The 20,205-nt window shown below is 37.6% G+C and overlaps 1 protein-coding gene across 2 annotated transcripts in view; it reads right to left on the bottom strand.

The window, feature by feature from the left end:
- Positions 1 to 20,205, bottom strand: part of nipbla (NIPBL cohesin loading factor a) — a 73,707-nt gene that overhangs the window by 15,954 nt on the left and 37,548 nt on the right. For both annotated transcript variants that reach the window (XM_052096092.1, XM_052096084.1), the window contains exons 11-34: positions 17,664 to 17,831; positions 17,001 to 17,072; positions 16,809 to 16,898; positions 16,597 to 16,697; positions 16,239 to 16,325; positions 13,798 to 14,029; positions 11,706 to 11,857; positions 11,532 to 11,612; positions 9,200 to 9,300; positions 8,978 to 9,107; positions 8,274 to 8,356; positions 8,041 to 8,173; positions 7,256 to 7,399; positions 7,076 to 7,162; positions 6,681 to 6,898; positions 6,462 to 6,564; positions 6,102 to 6,200; positions 5,852 to 5,998; positions 5,634 to 5,768; positions 5,427 to 5,525; positions 2,145 to 2,198; positions 1,951 to 2,059; positions 1,550 to 1,680; positions 1,100 to 1,240 (exon numbers count right to left, since the gene is read on the bottom strand). In XM_052096092.1, coding sequence (XP_051952052.1) covers positions 1,100 to 1,240; positions 1,550 to 1,680; positions 1,951 to 2,059; positions 2,145 to 2,198; positions 5,427 to 5,525; positions 5,634 to 5,768; positions 5,852 to 5,998; positions 6,102 to 6,200; positions 6,462 to 6,564; positions 6,681 to 6,898; positions 7,076 to 7,162; positions 7,256 to 7,399; positions 8,041 to 8,173; positions 8,274 to 8,356; positions 8,978 to 9,107; positions 9,200 to 9,300; positions 11,532 to 11,612; positions 11,706 to 11,857; positions 13,798 to 14,029; positions 16,239 to 16,325; positions 16,597 to 16,697; positions 16,809 to 16,898; positions 17,001 to 17,072; positions 17,664 to 17,831 — 2,897 coding nt within the window. The remainder of the gene's footprint in view (positions 1 to 1,099; positions 1,241 to 1,549; positions 1,681 to 1,950; positions 2,060 to 2,144; positions 2,199 to 5,426; positions 5,526 to 5,633; positions 5,769 to 5,851; positions 5,999 to 6,101; positions 6,201 to 6,461; positions 6,565 to 6,680; positions 6,899 to 7,075; positions 7,163 to 7,255; positions 7,400 to 8,040; positions 8,174 to 8,273; positions 8,357 to 8,977; positions 9,108 to 9,199; positions 9,301 to 11,531; positions 11,613 to 11,705; positions 11,858 to 13,797; positions 14,030 to 16,238; positions 16,326 to 16,596; positions 16,698 to 16,808; positions 16,899 to 17,000; positions 17,073 to 17,663; positions 17,832 to 20,205) is intronic.

The following is a 20,205-nucleotide window of genomic DNA, read 5'->3' as shown; positions in this document are numbered from 1 at the left end:
AATACTGTTTTTGCAGCTGAGCACCCTGTGATTCTTTAAAGGTGCACTCAAGTAATTCTTTCCTCATTATAAAAATGTTACTTCTAAAGAAATTAATTGTAATTTTGAAATATGTATAAAATCATGAGCTTCAACTTTTATAAGTTGATTTACCATGAGAAATCAACTTATAAAAACTGTTTTAATGTAAATGGAGTGGGTGCTGCCATGTTAGGATCACATGACCAGCTGAATACTACTCACTTAATCTCAGTAACCATAATGTTATTGGACACTTTCACTCATGGATTAAAATAATCGTGGCTGACTCTGAATAGTGGATTTCTATAATGACATTGGTAACTGCAAACTATTCCGTTTGAATAATGCTGCATCCACACCGCTAGGTGTCAGTTTAAGTTTAAGATGTTCAAAAAAAGTGCACATTTAATGTTTTGTAAACATATTTTTGAAATTAGTTAACATGATTATTTTTTATTTTTTTATTCAGATATAACAACAAAACTCTTTTCGATTTGTATATTTGACTACACAATATCATATGATCAAGTAATTAGACTGACAACCTCACCTGTAAAAATAAAAATAATATATTTTTTACATACACATATCACCGCTCATTTTGAGTTGAAATGCATTTGTGGTTCTGTGAATGAGCCAGTTGTTAAACAGCTTTGACTTATGCGCAATCCAATTCAGACTGATAATGTTTTGTAACTTCTGATTCGAGAATATGTTCGAAAACTTTGTATTTTTTACAAAACTTTGTATTGAATAACTGAATCGGACATCATTGGTCATGTTGTGTGTTTATTGATATGATTGTGTGCCACCAACGAGGACAACTTAATAGAAAGTAATTTACACTACACTGGTGACATTTTTTTTTAAATTACTGTCTGTGAAGCATCACGTATTATGCAATGAAAAAATTTCAAACTGTAGTATGCTACACTTTTGTCACATGATATTGCATTTGCTAAGGTCATATGACCTTATTATGTGCATATTTTATAAGGCCTATAGAATGGAGGTGGTGTTTGTAGCGGATACAGCTACAGAATGTATTTGTGTGTGTGTGTGTGTGTGTGTCACTTACAGTCATGCCATATTTTAAGATGAGCTTCATCAGGTCTTCTTCAATGGTGGTCAGGAAGTTCTCGCTCGGGTGATCCATCAGAGGAACTACCAGTTCCAGGATCTTAGCAACATTACAAATCACCATGAAGTCACTCTGAGACTGTAAACAAAAAACAAACATCATTTATCACATCTGTTATACTAAAACACTGGGGAAAAAAAACATACATTTCAAACATTTACAGGCACGTGTACCTTGGTATGCTACCGTTTTGAACCATGCATGACCACTAGATGGCAGAATGATTTTAAACATTGAACATTAGAAATTGAAGTTTATAATAAAAGTGAAAGCTGACTGAGGTTCGTTTTTAGTTTCACAGAAGCAAAATGCAAAGACAGAATTTTCATATTTGAGAGAAATATTCCTTTAATAGTTGTCGTTTGCAGAGAGGAAGTATATACTTACACTGCACTTGGTGGTGAGGTAGGGCTGCATAGTCATAGCATGCTTTACCATCAGCTGCGCTCTGATCTTACTGAATAGATAGAGAGTGGTGATGCACGCAACCAACCTTGTGGAGTTCACACTCTTATGTTCTGCACACAGACAGCATCACAACAGCATATTAACATCTTTAATTATAATCATTAATCAATCAGTAAGAAAAAATTCAGGATTAGCACCGGAAGGGTGTAGTGTTGTCTGATTCACAAACAAAACATTCTTTTGAGTATGTCCTGTTTAAATAAGTAAACAAAGCAAACAATGAGACTATAAATTAAGGGTGACAGCATTACAATTTTACATTGATTTACATTAATATGCATTAAATTGACATCTAATTGAGTGTGTTTTTGCATGCATACCTGCAAGTGCCTCCTCATATTTGAGGATGTACTCCACAAGATTGTCAACTAACTGCACACAGGCTTTCCTGGTTGGCTTATAGGACGAGTCCTCCTCTGACTTCAACAGCTACGGACACAGAGTACATTGAAGCGCTACAGAGTTCCAAACTGAGGGAGATAAATAGAAACCGACTTCACCCCAAAATACTTACGTTCTGCAGGAGCTGCTCGAACCAGTCATAGCCAGTGTCTCTACAGGCAGCGACCTGCAACAGAAAAAATTATAAGTCAACTTATTGAGGATGGGCCATTTCAAAATAAGGCTGTTTACACAGAGCTTTTGGTGGCAAACTTTGATGCCATTAACTGGTGTTTTTTGAACATTGAGGCATCGCTGGGATACGAATCAAATTAATAGCTGATTTGGTGATGCTCAGTAAGGCTTGAGATGGACAGAGGTGAGTATTTTCGGATGTACACCAAGGAAAATGGTTGTCTGGGCTTTAGTATGTTCTTCAATCAGTATGAAAAGAATTCAACCTCAGAAAAGTGGAGGTACGCCACTATAGGAGCACAACAGTGCCCACACACATTTTCAGCCATCTTGGTTCCGGAAGATTTTTTCCCAATTATTTTATTTCCATAAGGATTTCATAAAAATACACCATAAAAGAGTTTTAACACATGATCCAAACCAGCTAGCTCAGAGGAGAATCACGATATTAGAAAGTTTGATTTGAAGCAAAAAAGTATTTGAAAATCAGACAAAAAGACAAAAGGTGCAAGTCTGTGTACTTATCTTTATTGAGGGAAAGAACTACAATCCCATGAAACATTGCGAATGACGAAATAAAAACTTTGGAAGATAAAAAAAAACGATTAATTGAAAGTTGCTGATTTTAAATGTTGAAATAATATATGTTTACATTTTGCAAAATGGTTACATATACACAAATAAAAAAAGTAGTTTAGAGTGTAGGGAGACCGAATCGTTGCATCATTTGGAGGGCGTAATGGAAGTAGGCGGACGTACATGATTGGTGTATTTTGGCCCTAAGGATCATGGGTAGCGTAGATCACCAGAAAGTCTGCTAATAAACACGATTTTTTAACCTTATCAACATATTAATGACTACTGTCTTGACAAACACAAAATAGGTATTGTTTTAAAGCTTAGAAGCTATACAATGCATGTAGACATCATGACCAAAACTGAATAAGTGCTTTGAAATTCGCAAATCAGAAGTATTCTATTTTGATAATTTATTAATAATTTTGCACTACATATTAATGTAATCGTTAAAAGCATCAACCTGATCAAATAGCCACGTGTCATCTGTCATTGAAAAGCTCTCAGAGTAGAATACAACCAGCCTCTTTGATGTACTCACAGACAAAAATATAGCAAATAATAGCTAAGTACATGTCTTTGACATACTGTACATGTTAGATGTAAACAGGTGTTACTTAAAGGCCGGGTTTCCTCTTATAACTTCACAAAAAATAAACAGAACTTAAAATATCACACCATTACTTACAGGTGGGGATTCCCATTAAAACAAGCCTACACCCCACCCCGACAGAGAGTGTGAGTGCTTTCCACGGCACAATTGTCAGTTGTGCCTTGGAAAATGACGAAATTCCACAAAATAAATAAATGCATTATAAAAAAAATATTATAATATCAGGGATGAAAACTCCTCACCTTTCGGAGAAATTCGCAGTTTTTAAACCATAATCAGTCACTTCTGTGATTGTGAAGAGCAATGATTAATGAGCACTTTTAAATGATATTTATACGTGTTAAGGGTCCTTCACGTGACTCGCGTCAGTGCTGCAGAATACATTGAAGTCTCTGAAGTGACGTCACTTTACACCAAAGTGTTTTTCACACATGTTTTTGCTTCACCAATGTCTTTGAGAGTACTAATCAACAAGAAATATTTAAAAACAGTCCAAATTTGTGAAGAGACATTGAATGTCTAATAATTTATTTGAATGAAATATTACCTTATCGTTTAGCAGTATCAGAGACACCAGTTATTGAACTAATTTAAATTCACCAAGAAAATGCTTCGACCTAAACTTAAACGAGTCCTTTTATTACTTTCTGCTATCAAAGCAACTGCAAGCTTTTGTTCTCTCTTCCAAATACATGTTTTCAATGTTTATTGTGCACACCTCCTGCTTTTTTACGTGGCAAACTTGTAAAATCGCCCCTCTGTGATGCTTTCTGCAACCCTTGTCATGCGGAGGGCAATGCGGCGCTTGACGCAGGGTTCAGCCTCAAGAACCATATTAAAACTGCCACGAGAAGTCGTCTGTCCGAGGCAAAGATGAAAAATATAATGACAATTACCTCAGCATCAGTCTCCCTTGATACGTTTGATTACGCACAGGCGAGTTTAAGTCGATGCGGACCAGGAGAATGGTTTGAGTTGTCGATTGAGTTCTGTTCACTGTGTATCTTATAATTTTTTTTGTGAGTTTAAGATGTATCGAAGTGAACAAAGGTGAGAGAGTGCAGTCTTAGCCCATTATACACTGGAACAAAATATGTTTTTGATTAGTCTTTTTTGGCTATCTAAAACTCCCTTAAAATAATGTACGTTTACTTTAGGAGCTATGCTGCAGAAGAAAGAACTGTTATTGGAGAATGTTGAATACGATGTTAAATCAGGGCTCGACATTAATGCTTGTCAAGTGGATTTTTGAAGGGGCAAGTGAAAGTGAATTCTACTTGCCTGACTGGCCAAGCAGACTGATTAAAATGTCAATAACCATCTATATTTGTGTCTATATAATCTATATAAGTGGAAAACATTTTTTTTCAAAAAAGATCATTTTTGGTTTAAGTTTTGAGCCAAGTTGAGAGTTATAAGCCTTTAATTTTGGACATGGCACTGAAACAGAAAATCTTTAAAACACCTTCAGAACTCAAAGGATTAAAAATAACGTTTAAATGACATGGACAAGCAGAAGCATAAACAATCAATTAACAACCTCTGAGCTGATGGTAGGTCTGTCTTTAAAGGTAAGTTATAAATCATACTCAATTTGCCTATGGAGAAAATTAATGGGATTTTTACTTCCAGAACCAGACATTTGCGCTCTGATGACAACAAGCGTGACTGATACCCTGCAAGTAGAGCACCAAAAAAATCCATTATTGCCAACTCGCTTTGGCAAGCCGCTTGTATTATTTGCTTCTTTTGCAATGCATCCATGGCAGACAGATGGATGCATTATGTTTAGTTAGTAAAACCAATCTGCCCTCTCCTTTCAAGGTAAACAGCTGCCTTCAGTACACACGGTGAACCTCAGATTGATGACACAAATGTACCTTGGTTCAAAGCTAACTAATACAATGCGAAAAAAGACCTGCGTCAGCAAGGGGAGAGGGTTGGATTTGAACTTGTGGTCGGACCGAGTAATCAAACAAAGTGTGAAATTGAGAGTCTGGATGGTGAAGGAAAGACTGTGAATGCACTGACCACATCAGTGATGTTGAGAATCTTTCTGTTCATTGTCTCCTTGTCGTGGTTGGCTGTGGGCGTAAACCACAACTTCTGGAATGTTTCATTCACCAGTTTCTGCAAGTAGGAAAGACTGTTAGCTCAAATACATGCAAATAACACACAATTTCACAGTAATACACAACAGTTTTAATGTAAAACAGAGTGGAGATGATGTTGCTTTACCTTGATGCCTTCCTCATCATTGACTCTGCGGATCATCTTCACACACATCTCAGTAATCTTACTAAAGTTGGGCTGCTCTAAACAGATGTCCCTAAGAATCTTGATCACTCTCTTTCGCACACTGATACCGGTGTCCTGAAGAGCACATGTCCAAAGTCAAAGTTTCAATTACACTTCTCTAGGAAAAGAAACTGAGGTGATCTGAAGTGCAGACATACCAGTATCCTCTCAATGAGCATGTCATAGTACTGCTCTGTCAGCTGAGGCCGACTCAACACAAACCGTCCCAACAGCTCGACAGCTGCTTCCCTTACACTGGTGGAGTTATCCATTAACCGCCCGTGAACACCACGTTGCATGTCAGACTACAGAAAACAAATACAAAACATACAATTATTAGAGTACAGTCCTCACAGATGGAGTCACTCATAGGTGGAGTTGCTTCCTGCCTGAGTTCCTGTCTCTTACCCTGGACAATATACTGGGATCCACAGCCACCACCTCAGACAGACATTTCATGGCTTTGGTCCGGACAGCTATTGCGTTCTCCCCTAAAACTCTCAGAATCTAAAGTAAAGGGGAAAAAATTAACATAACTGTACTTATATATTTACACATTAGCACAGATACATAGGCATTGTGAAGTCCTTTTAGCTAATCGGAAGTGATTATTTTAAACTTTTTGGAATTCTCAGGCTCTATAAATTGTGCAGATTTAGAAACACTGTGAAATGGTTTGACCGAGAAATAAACCATAACCCAAAAGAACGATTTGTTTACAAATGGACATACATGCACTAAACCTAATATAGTCTGTATTAATGATACCTGTGTCAGGTAGATGTCAAAACTCTGAGAGAATGGTCTGGTGGAGGCCAGATAGCGTACGAGAAGGCAGGCATCCTCATAGTCCACAGCGTCTGAATTCATCCTTTAATTTTTTTTTTTAATAGAACAATATATCAAGTAAATAAAACACTTTTTAGAGACAAAAGCAAGATTAACGCAACATCACAAAAGTACACGTTAGACAGTGTGCGGGAATACCTGAGTGTAGTAAATTGATTGGGAGTTGATTTAATGACGGTGTGGAGGAATTTCTTGCGAGTTTCAGCCCGCTGCATGATGTCACCGGTGGCCTGGAGCTCTTTGGCATGCAGTGTGCTATCCGAGTCATCCTCCTTTTGATTCTGATTCCTAATGGCCTTCTCAGCCTCCGTAGTGCAGTCTCTGAACCACTGAGCGATGCAAAACTTGCGTGCAAACTATATCACACAAAATCAGATTGTGGAGAATTAACACGTTTTTATCGTAGAAAAGCATGCACCAAATTCTAGATTGCTTCTCTAAAAACAACCAAACTTCACTAGTGAAAGCTCACTATATTTCAGCAGGGCAAGTTAGGCCAATTATTTAACTGATATCTCATATCAATTACTTACTGTGAGAGCAGGGTCTGTCTCAGCATTCTCATCCATATAGTTCAGCAGAGCTTTCTGCAGTCGCTGGGTCTCATCTCCCTCTGTGCTCTGAAACACAAAGAAAAATATTTAACACAAATATATAATTATTAGATGTAGTCTTCAGGCACAAGTGTTCGCGATAATAACAGGTGTGTTTACCTCTCTGACGATGCAGTCGATGGCTTTCTGGTCCATTTTGCTGGTGACGGAATCCTTCCTTAGTCTGGCTGCTACAGTGCCCAGATAGTCTAATGATGCCACCCGCAGTGCCATCTCGGTCTGCTTGTTACTAAACTGGTGCACCTATGGAGAGGGCATGAAGGGTCAAGGGTCACTGAAGGAAAAAAGAACCTAAGAGTGTGGTTCAGTGCAAGCGGTCCTGGACTGAATGGTCTTTCATTTCTGCTGTGGATCTCACAAAAACGGCCAATTTTATCAATTTCCACAAATTGTTATTTTTCTTTTATTTTTTTACAATGCTACAAATTAAATTATACATTGTTTTATTTATCAGTGGTTTCAAATATTCAACCAACATTTTAAAATAACTTTCATATATTTATATTATTTTATTTGCAGTGATGCAAACTCATGAGCGGAGGAAATGGTGAGAAATGCAGAACATTTTAGAAAACTATTTGGGTAAATTAACTAGATAAGGTGACTTTAGCTGAAAGGTGAGTAATTTGCTTCCCTGTATTTGGAATGACAAATGAATTTGGAAACTCACAAAACCACAAAACCCCTACAGTTCAATCATAAACCCCTAGTAGTTAATATGAATCATTTAAATATACATTAGAGATGTGTGAAAAAACTACAGTTAAAATCAACAGCACATTCACAACAAATGTTCAGCAAGTGAGCTGAGGCTCTTTTGCTGATAAGGAGTTTGATTATGGCTGTGTTTGTAATGTGTGTATGTTATTGAGTCCTGTTCTTACCAGTAATCTGCCCAGCAGGCTCAGCAAAAGTTCTGAGGCGGGCCACTCGGGTTTGTTGACAGTAGACAGCAGGTCCTGGACAAAGTTCTCAAACAGCGGCCTGTAGTCTTCCTCACCCTGTTTACTGCCACACCTGAGACACGATCAACACACAGAAACACATTGTAAGGACTATAGGAGTGACACAGACAGGAAAATAATGCAAAAAAGGAGAATGGGAGGGATGATCTGACTTTTTTAGGAAGACAGTGAGGAAGTTCTGAGCCGTCCGTCTGGCTGTCTCATATGAGTTGGTGATGAACACATCGTCATCAACCTGAAAGACAATTACAGCCACGTTTTTACTTTCAAGTATAATTATCTAGTTGCTTGGTTAGATGTTGAAAGCAAGTCTCAGCCTCAGATAGCACACCAATGGACCATCTGATACATATAGCACACAAAAATAGCAAAACTAAAAACGTGTGGCGACTGCTTCTCACTTATTTGAAGCAATCACTTTGCCGCAAAAATGTCTATTATAGTGTTATGAACGGTTTAATATCACCCATCTCTAAACTTGCTTAAAACTGTTGGTTACTTCACATGTTCAGGGTTCCCATGCTTATACAGAAATAATTTTTCAGGACATTTTCAATAACAGCAGGAATAAAAGAGAGGGATTGCACCCTAAAGGAAAATGAATGAATAAATAAATAAATCATTGAAACTATTTAAGGACAACACATGACTTTCCAGGACATTTAAAAAAAAAAAAAAATTTCCAGGACTGTAAAATCAGTCAATTTTCCAGGACACATGGGAACCCTGATGTCAGTAAGACAGTCCACGAATGCGGCTCGTTAGCCAAAATAAGCTGCAATGTGCACCAGACTTTATCCTGACAGTCAAAATTCTGACTCTGTGAGACTAGCTCAGAAGCGTTTGTTAGAAGTACCTTCCTGTGATCGTCTTCAGAGCTGTCTTTCTCAGAAGGCAAGTGGACCACACACTGAATTAACTGCAGCACCAGAGCACTGACCATCTGAATATACACCGGCTCACCCTCTGCATCACTACTATTCAACCTACACACAAAAACAGTATCAAATACACATGCAGGAAATGCTTAGCTATATCACTGGATCAGTTATCTGAATAAGGGCAGTCATATCAGTACCTGAAGTTCCTGAGGCTGCGTTTGCTGGTGGGCAGTCTGGCTAGTGAGGTAAAAATCTCCTCCAGAATTAACTGTCTGTGTTTCTCATAACGCGAGAAGACCTAAGACCAGAGAGAAATAGATGCCATAAATTAATGCAATCAAAATAAATGTTTCGAGAAGTATAAATAAAATTTGAGCAGGAATTGAACCAAGTTGGGTCCAAGATTAATATTCGGCAAGCGTAATACGAGAGTAAAAATTAGTATTTGGCAAGCACATAAAAGTTACCAGCCAGTTTTTAAAAAATTTTTATTGCAACAAAATATTTGTTTTAAATCACAATGTAATACAGACAGTCTGATCCACACTAGTTTTCTTTTAATTAGGTAACATTCCTGCTGTTACATTAAAAAAAATGTAAAGGATCAAAATCTTTTTTTGACAGGCAGTGCTTCACAAAGACTGCCATGTGATACAATGAGTGACACCATGATCGATGATGCTATGTTTGTTTGTGATTTAACGCCATGCCAGCTTCCATGGCAAAAACCAGGTTCAAATGTAATAAAATATATAGTTATTAAAACTCTACATACAGTTTAAGTCAGAAGTTTACATACACTTATGTTGAAGTCATTAAAACTAATTTTTTTAACCACTCCACAGATTTAATATTAGCAAACTATAGGTTTTGGCAAGTTGTTTAGGACATCATTTGTGCATGACACGAGTAATGTTTCCAACAATTGTTTACAGGCAAATGGGTCTTCCAAATGGAGAATGACCCCAAGCATACCTCCAAAGTTGTGGCAAAATGGTTTAAGGACAACAAAGTCAAGATATTGGAGTGGCCATCACAAAGCCCTGAACTCAATCCACTAGAACATTTGTGGGCAGAACTGAAAACATGTGAGAGCAAAGAGGCCTACCAACCTGACTCAGTTACACCAGTTCTGTCTGGAGGAATGGGCCAAAATTCCAGCAACTTATTGTGAGAAGCTTGTGGAAGGCTACCCAAAACGTTTGACCGAAGTTAAACCATTTAAAGGCAATGCTACTAAATACTAACAAAGTGTATGTAAACTTCTGACCCACTGGGAATGACTTCAACTGTAAGGTTTTTAAAATATATGTTCAATAAAAACTCTAAAACTGAATCTCCTGCTATATTATGACCAGGAAATATAAAATGGGAAAAGGGCTGATTAATTGCTTTGTACTAGGAATAACAGTATATATTTTTAGTGAAATTACGCAAAATACAATTTCATGACTCACAGTTTTCCTAAGCCCATTCATTACTTAAAGGTGTGGCAAAAAGTTATTTTGGACCCCGGGACTAAATGTATAGATGTTTATATTAGTGTAAGTAAGTAAAATGTATTTATATAGCACCTATCACAGATAAAATCACAAAGTGCTTTACATAGCAAGTTTAACAAAATAATAACAATTTAGACACATCATACAGAAATAAAATAAAACATAAAACATACAAACAACATAGCTCAGTCAACTGAAAGCTTGTCTAAAAAGTACTGTCTTTAGCTGTTTTTTAAAAGAGTCAACGGAAACGGCCACGCGCAACGACGAGTGCAGGGCATTCCACAGTTTAGGAGCTACTGCAAAAATGAGCGCTCTCCCCGAGTTTTAAGGCGTGTTTTGGGGACCATCAGGAGGTTTTGACCTGAAGAACGAAGAGTGCGGACGGAAGAATATGAGGTCAGCATGTCGCGATATATTGTGGGGTCTGTCCATGTAGTGCTCTAAAAGTTAAGACTAAAATTTTAAACTCAATTCTATATTTTACTGGAAGCCAGTGAAGATTAAATAAGATGGGAGTAATGTGAGCCGTTCTGTTAGTTCGTGTAATTAGCCTGGCTGCAGCGTTTTGCACCAATTCAAGACGGTTCAGAGAAGATTTGTTAAAACAGGTAAAAAGAGAATTACAATAATCAAGCCGTGAAGAGATAAAAGAGTGAATGATCAATTCCATGGTAGCTTTAGGTAAAATAGATCTCAGTTTAGAGATATTTCTCAAGTGAATAAAACAATTTCTGACCAACTGTCTAGAATGACCATCCAGAGACATAGATTGGTCGAATAAAACACCCAGGTTTCTTAGACTCATCTGGAAGGACGAGTCCAAGGAACAGAGGTGTTGTTTAATTTGGGGTAATTTTTGTTCTGGAGCTATGATCAATGTTTCAGTCTTTTTTGTATTTAGTTGTAAATAATTATTATATAACCAGGTCTTAATGCATGACAGGCATTCTAATAAATCGGTTAAGTGTGGAAGACAGTGTGACTTAATTTGCAAAGATTTTACTACTAAACTAAGAAAACATACCGCTGTCACCAGCTTTATGGCACAAAGCTGCAACTCACTGACATTCTCAACAAAGAACGGAGTGATGCCCATTGAAGAGACCTGCAGAAACAATAAAAACACCATGAGAGAAAGGTGAGTGAACTTGATGCACCACTTGCATGAGAGAGACAGTTAACACAGATCCGTTCCTACCTGTAATATGGTGGTATCGGTCATTAGCTGAATCTCCAGTAGTTCAGAGATGTTGCTGACCACATCACACACTTTGTTATAGAGCATGATGATGACTCTCTGCTTGGCAGTGGAGCACTTAGCTCGCTTTGCTTTGGAGCTGAGCATGGAACCTGAGACACCCACACACAATGCATATCAGAATCATATTAGTCAAAAACATTGCAATCGAGTGGTTCAAATTGAATGTAGTTCAATATAATGGTGATTTAGATTTGGTTGTGTTAAGGTCAATTAACACAAAGTTCAATTAAAACAAACTAAAACAAGATTTTTAAATGAAGCAATACATCTCCATGAACTGCTTGGCACAGAGTCTTGATTGTAATAAACTTTATAAATGTTGTAATTATTAAGAAGTACCCACAAATCATTCAGGGCAATTTATTCAGGTAATTTTCTGGGAATACTGAAAACTCTGAAATGGTAGTTCAGGTATAAAAAAAAATGTTTGCAAATATTTTATAATTGGTAAAAAAACAAAAAAAACATTGGTTGATAGGTCAAATTTTTTTATCGCATAGATGTCTGATTCACGTATCCGAGAACATGAAACATTCAGCATTGGACTCAATGTGAACAGTTTTGCTGTGAAAAATTGCTAGTGTATACTTTATACTTCCATTTATAATTTTAGTAAAAAAGTTGATTACCGTAATTTCCGGACTATTGAGCGCACCTGAATATAAGCCGCACCCACTGATTTTTAAATAAAATATTATTTTGAACATAAATAAGCCGCACCTGTCTATAAGCCGCAGGTGCCTACCGGTACATTGAAACAAATTAACTTTACTCAGGCTTTAACGAAACACGGCTTGTAACAAAAATAAATAGGCTTTAACGAAACACGGTGTGGCAGCGGGCGTGGTCAAGCGCCCGTCCGGAGAGAAAGCGGTAAGGGTGCTTACACCTGAACTAAATTATGTGTAACACCGGTGTCTAATTTCAGTAAGCATGGGGAGAGCGGCATAAAAGGCAGCAGCCACAGAGCTGAGAGAGTGACACACGTCAGTCTAGTGTTGGCGCATAGAAGAATTGAGAAACTTTATAAAATTGATTGTAAACATTGCTGTGGCCATTAAAAGCCTTACCTGGAACGTCAAGTGCCCTGCTGAAAACTGTCACACTGGTGCCCGTGTGACAGTTTTCCCAAGAAGGACACGTGAAGCAGGGCACTTGAAATTAGACACCGGTGTTAGACATAATTTAGCGCAGGTGTAAGCGCCCTTACAGCTTTTCTCTCCCGGACGGGCGCGGCCCGCTGCCACACACTGCTTGTAATAAAACATTTGCAGTAAACAGTAGCCTCCCAAAAAAGTCATTGGTCACTATCTTCCTCGTCCTGTGCACTGAAACCACTGAAGTCATCTCCTTCGGTGTCGGAGTTGAATAGCCTCAGATTTAGTTGTCTTTTTGCACTGAGTCAATTCATCACGCTGCTGTTTCCAGCGTCTTATCATCGACTCATTAAGACCAAGCTCCCGTGCAGCAGCTCTATTTCCTATTCCAACAGCCAGATCAATCGCCTTCAACTTGAAAGCAGCATCATATGCGTTTCTCCATGTCTTTGCCATGGTGAGGGTGACAAAATGACTACCGTAATCAGAATGATGGGAAGTTTGAGCGCGCTCAATTTAATCTAAACAGTAAACAAAAAAAGTTGTTTTGACCTTAACCCGTTTGGCAATTTCATTGGTCTAATGAAAGCTTCACGCCGCCAAAAAACTGAGCACATCACAGAATGTTTTTTTTTTTTTTTATATAAAATTTGAAAGCGGGAAAAATCCATATATTAGCCGCGTCATTGTATAAGCCGCGAGGTTTAAAGCGTGGGAAAAAAGTTGCGGCTTATAGTCCGGAAATTACGGTATTTGAATAGTGCGATTGTCGAACAATTCACTGAAGTGAACTATACCGATAGTGCTAAAAATTCAGCATTGTACGTGATGTGAAATGCATTGGTGCAAAAACAGTTCTGAAATATAACATTGCATCAGATTTGGTGTGAAGAGCTGGAGCAGAAGGGATTGTAAATTGTTAAATGTCTCACCTCCTTTAGGGTTGACTCTATAGACTGGATCATACTGCGGGTAAAGAGTATTCTGCAGGTGGAACTTTGTGTACTGCAGAATTCTCTCTATAACGTCCTCAATGTACACGGCTTTGGGCATGTGTGTTGATGTCATGATGTTCAGGGCTGTTAGACACGCATCTGCTGATTTTGTCACACGCTCCATGATGAGATCTCGCCAGAGACGCTCCTCATCCTCTCCCTCATTATCCTGATGAGAAGCAGAGGAAAGGAGTGAGGGGAAGCAGGGGAACTGAAGCGAAGGAGATTACTTTACAGTATTCAAAGAGTGTTGGTGTCCAACAAAATGGATTTGGTGTTTGACAAAAAGCATTTTATCATTATAAAGAATTGCACCACTTGAATCCAAACCCAGAGCATAGGTTTATTGAAACTGCTTAAGTACATTCAATCAACCTTCCACTTAGTTAAACCTCACAGAACTTTGCAAAAACCAATGTGTCAGATAGATATCAAAAAGTAATGTCAAAAGAATATTAATATATAAATACACATGTAAATGACTTTAAATCTTATATTAATTTGGTCATGTTGACGATGCAATCTTTCTGCAGCACTACGTAACAAAGCCTAATTAATATTGATGAAAGAAAAAAATTCTGAATCACTTAAGGTTGACTTAATATTCCTGATGCCTCATTTCCATTTTTATAATAATTAGTTATAATAAATCGGCCAAAATTCCTAATTTTTTTCATTATCGGCAGATCAATTTTCCTATTTGGCCTATTAGTTTCTCAAGCAGCGAGGGCGCCAACAATCACAGTTTGTTTTGTTGTTACAACAAACCTCCTAAAACACAAATTCAGCACACAATTAATCCATAAGATTCCATTGGTTAAATCCATATCTTCATAAACGATATGATAAGTGAAGGTGAGAAACAGAACAATTTTCAAGTCGTTTTTTACTATCAATCTCCACTTTCACATTATTTTGTTTTTGACTATTTGCATTCTTTGTGCACATCACCACCTACTATGCAGGGAGGAGAATTATAGTAAAAAAAAGAAAAAAGGACTTAAATATTGATCCGATTCTCATCCACAACTATCATATCGCTTCTAAAGATATACAGCTCTGGAAAAAATTATCAAGAGGAAGATGGATGTCCATCAAACAAAGCCGAGCTGCTTGAATTTTTGCGCCAGGAGTGGCATAAAAGTCACCCAACAGCAATGTGAAAGACTAGTAGAGAGAATGCCAAGACACATGAAAGATGTGATTGAAAATCAGGGTAATTCCACTAAATATTGATTTCTGAACTCTTCCTAAGTTAAAACATTAGTATTGTGTTGTTTATAAATGAATATGAACTTGTTTTCTTTGCATTATTCGAGGTCTGAAAACACGGCATCTTTTTTGTTATTTTGACCAGTTGTCATTTTCTGCAAATAAACGCTCTAAATGACAATATTTTTATTTAGAATTTGGAAGAAATGTTTTCAGTACTTTATAGAATAAAACAAAATGTTTCATTTTAAATCAAGCACATACCTATAAACAGTAAATACAGAGAAACTGATAATTTTGCAGTGGTCTCTTAATTTTATCTAGAGCTGTAGATTTAACCCCTGGAGTCATATGGATTACTTAAGGATTATTCTGAATTCATGTGCTTTTTTCAGCTTTAAAATTTTGCTACTCAATCACTTCCATTGTATGGACCTACAGAGCTGAGATATTCTTCTTAAAATATTTGCTTGTGTTCTGAAGAAGAAAGAAAGTCATACGCATCTGGGATGGCATGAGGGTGAGCAAAAGATAATGGGTGCACTACCCCTTTAATTTTTAAAATTGAATCTTGAATCAAAACTCCTATCATATACCTTGGTATATATACCTTGTTTAAAAAGATGAAAACAACTTGTGCAAACCCAGCATGCTCTTCCAGTGGAGCACCCATATCTTCCTCTGAAGCACATATTCTATCAGCCTGGATCAAAACTCTGTTCCTCAGACTCATGAATGTTGCATGATCCGGGCCGTGCAAACTGAAAGCCGTCAGTAGACTGCTGCTCTCGCTGCATTCGCACAGATGCAGGAGAGCAACTTCAAATTAAATGTGCTTCAAGAGCGCTACAAGTAAATGTCATATTCACTGTATGTACAATTAGAGACATTTTGAGGGTTTTTTTGGCTATTTGTTGTACGTTATTTACTAGATTAAATTGTGTATTATATTGTGTAATATACACCCTACTCTCTGAATTTCGGCCATAAAAAAAACAAAAAAACAAGTTGGTCGATAATGATTATAATTGTACTAATAATATTGTATTTAAAGGGTTTTGGACAAGTGACCTTGACTTTTGGACAGGTAAACCATTTGTATATATTGAAGTGTCTAAGTGTCCCACAAGAAACAATCATGAATAAGGATTACAAGTACAGCTTACAAGGTTCATGAGTGTAGAAAGATTGGCTCCATCCAGAATGTTCTTCTCCAGGATGTTCAATAGCTTCACCAGTTTATCAGAGGGAATCTGGGCATTAGAGAAATACAACTGAATATGCTGTATACAGCTAAAGGAGATTTCACGCAGCTTCTTAGCCTTATTCAATTTCATTGCATCTTTTTTCCCATTCAATGAATATGTTAAAATTCTGAGAGGCTAACATTCTGCTTAAGATCTACTGTTGTGTTCCACTGAAGAAGGTCATACTAGTTTGGAACAACATGATTATTTTGATTATGATTTAATGGAGTCTTAAACAATCAAAGGTATTAGATACTGATCTTGAGGAGTTTCTTACCCTGCAGGTGACATTCATGGCTTTTATCTTAGCAGATTCACTTCCCAACTCATTTAGTTGCTGTTTCCCCAACAACAACTCCTGAGGGATCTCATCATCATCTGTGAGAACATACACACAAAACATACACGAACAAGGACGGAGAGATGATCTTAAGTCAAAAACTGAAGTTTGATACATTATTTATAAAAAGACAGATATATTGACCTTACCCTGAGCAGTAAAGTCCACATCCTCAAGGTTCTCCAAGATGTTGTCGATGCTCAATGTGAACCTCTTAAAAGTGGAGGAATCCATCATTTCTGCAGAGGAAATATATTGTGAGATTTATAGAGCATCATTCTGACAGTCGCAGTGACAGAGGGAACATTTAGTGCTTCTGTGAAGGAGGTGAACCAGTTTACCTTCAGGTGTTAGTTTGGGTTCATAAGCTTTCCTTTTCTTCTGCTTTTCTTTTGCCTTCAATCGTCTTGCAACTGAAATACAAAAGAAAAAAATCTCAACCACTGATAGACTATGCAAGCATATCCAAGTAAATCATCATATTGAACATATTGCATTCAATGTTTTTTTATTATTATTATTATTTGATTAAACATTATTCAGTATGCATCAATAAACTTTTCAAACAGCAGTATGCTTTATTGTTGTCACATGAAATCACCACATTGCTTGTTTAATTCAGCTAGTGGTATCCAGTTCTCTTGAAAATAAAAGGGGCTATTGTATTTTATTTATTTTTTTATCCGAATTTGTGCAATCTTATCTTTCAGCAGTCTGACTAAATACTAAGGCGAGAAGGGGATGTACATTTTATTGTTTATATTACTGATGGATTATTCATCATAGTAGAAATGGAAAGTCCAGTCAAGGTCACTGTATTGTGGGTCACACTATTGCCTGCGGTGTGCTCTGGTTGTATACTGCACATTTTGGCAAAAGTAGTAGTTCATTTGTGCACATTATACAGACTACAAACTATGTCACTTCAAAAATAGTAGAGTTTCCATACAAAACCACAGTGTAATTAAATATTTTAAGTGATGACAGAATTGTTCTCAGCTAACCATCACTAAGGCTAGGAGGAGGTGAGTCTTGGTCAGAGTCATCGTATCGGCTGCCCGAGCCTCTGCGCATGTCATAGTTTCCTCTTCTGTGTTCTCCCGAATTCCTTCGGTCTCGATCTTCAAACTCCCACAATCTATCTCGATCCTTCTTCTGACGTTTGCGAGATGCTGCGGGAGAAAACAGAGAAAAACCTTGACTCCGAATAATGAAAGATACATTTTTACTTAAAGTGAAGAATTGACAAATGGACAGTTCATCCTACAGGGGCTTTTAGTAGCAGACCTTTAAACCTCCACTTACTGTCAGAATAACAGGTCAAATGGAGATTAATAATTTCAAAATCAAATCAAATTTACAAGATAATATTTTTAAAGATTTTTTTTTATATCTTATGTAGTGTAGCTTCTCAAATATGTACCCTTTTTTTTTTTTAAGAATATTTTTTTTACATTTTACAAAAACTTTTTTTTAGAAAAAAAGGTTTAAAAAAAATAAATACTTATTACAAACTTATTTTGGCCTTGTATAAGACTACTACCTCTATTACCTTTTGATTTGATTGTTCTCCACCATTATCTTTAAAAAACAAAACGTCTTAATAGCTAACTGGGTATTGCAGATTACTTCATGATAACATACACACAGCAGGTCCCATGACACGTATTATGATTCAATATGTCATGAGCCATTACACTATCATCAGAAGATGTGGCAAATATGCACACGAGAGAGAGCAAGTGCATCAGTGGGATCAGTTTCAATCCCTTGTGCTCAGTTTGCTTTGCTTGGTGTGACTCATTCTCTGACCACACAGAGCTAATGTCAGTTTCAGAGTTTGTACTTATTAAAATTACCTGCTTACTTGCTAACTGAACTTTAATAAAGGATACTTCACATATTGAAAGGAAACAATGCTGGGGTGTTTCCTTTCCAGGTGTTCAAGCTAGTTTTGCCAGCCACGCTTTTTTCAAAAAACAGTGATATTGTATTTTACTCATTTAGTATGTTTGTATAATTACACCATACTTTAATATGTAAATAATTTTGGGAAGGCATCTGGAACACATGTCTTCTTCCTCTCTGGCTGCAGTGCTTCTCAGGTTAAAATGCATCAACATTAAGAGTTTCATATGATCTCATGTTATGTCCCATGAGATTAAACTACTATATGTAAAAAAATATATATATATTTTCGTCAATAATTAATATATCAATAATAATAATTTTTCTATGACAATAATGTCGACTAATCACATGTACATAAGTATTCACAGCCTTTGCCATGACACTCAAAATTGAGCTCAGGTGCATCCTGTTTCCACTGATCATCCTTGGTGTTTTTACAACTTGATTGGAGTCCACCTGTGATAAATTCAGTTGATTGGACATGATTTGGAAAGGCGCACACCTGTCTATATAAGGTCCCACAGTTAACAGTGCATGTGAGAGCACAAACCAAGCCATGAGGTCCAAGGAATTATCTGTAGACCTCAGAGATAGGATTGTATCGAGGCACAGATCTGGGGAAGTGTACAGAAAAATGTCAGCAGCATTGAAGGTCCCAATGAGCACAGTGGCATCCATCATCTGTAAATGGATGTTTGGAACCACCAGGACTCTTCCTTGAGCTGGCCGCCTGGCCAAACTGAGCGATCGGGGGAGAAGGGCCTTAGTCAGGGAGGTGATCAAGAACTCGATGGTCACTCTGACAGAGCTCCAGCGTTTCTCTGTGGAGAGAGGAGAAACTTCCAGAAGAACAACAGTCTCTGCAGCACTCCACCAATCAGGCCTGTATGGTAGAGTGGCCAGATGGAAGCCACTCCTCAGTAAAAGGCACATGGCATCCCACCTGGAGTTCGCCAAAAGGCACCTGAAGAACTCTCAGACAATGAGAAACAAAATTCTCTGTTTGAGATTGAACTCTTTGGCCTAAATGGCAAGCGTCATGTCTGGAGGAAACCAGGCACCGCTCATCACCTGGCCAATACCATCCCTACAGTGAAGCGTGGTGGTGGCAGCATCATGCTGTGGGGATGTTTTTCAGAGGCAGGAACTGGGAGACTAATCAGGATCGAGGGAAAGATGAATGCAGCAATGTACAGAGTCATTGTTGATGAAAACCTGCTCCAGAGCGCTCTGGACCTCAGACTGGGGTGAAGGTTCATCTTCCAACAGGACAATGACCCTAAGCACACAGCCAAGATAACAAAGGAGTGGCTTCGGGACAACTCTGTGAATGTCCATGAGTGGCCCAGCCAGAGCCCAGACTTGAACCCGATTTAACATCTCTGGAGAAATCTGAAAATGACTGTGCACCGACGTTCCCATACAACCTGATGGAGCTTGAGAGGTCCTGCAAAGAAGAAAGGGAGAAACTGCCCAAAAATAGGTGTGCCAAGCTAGTAGCATTATACACAAAAAGACTTGAGGCTGTAATTGGTGCCAAAGGTGCTTCAACAAAGTATTGAGCAAAGGCTGTGAATACTTATGTACATGTGATTTTTTCATTTTTTATTTTTAATAAATTTGCAAAGATTTCAA

The sequence above is a fragment of the Xyrauchen texanus genome, chromosome 3 (assembly GCF_025860055.1).
Source record: "Xyrauchen texanus isolate HMW12.3.18 chromosome 3, RBS_HiC_50CHRs, whole genome shotgun sequence".
In the NCBI taxonomy this organism is placed as follows: Eukaryota; Metazoa; Chordata; class Actinopteri; order Cypriniformes; family Catostomidae; genus Xyrauchen; species Xyrauchen texanus.
This window is presented reverse-complemented; position numbering and strand designations above follow the sequence as displayed.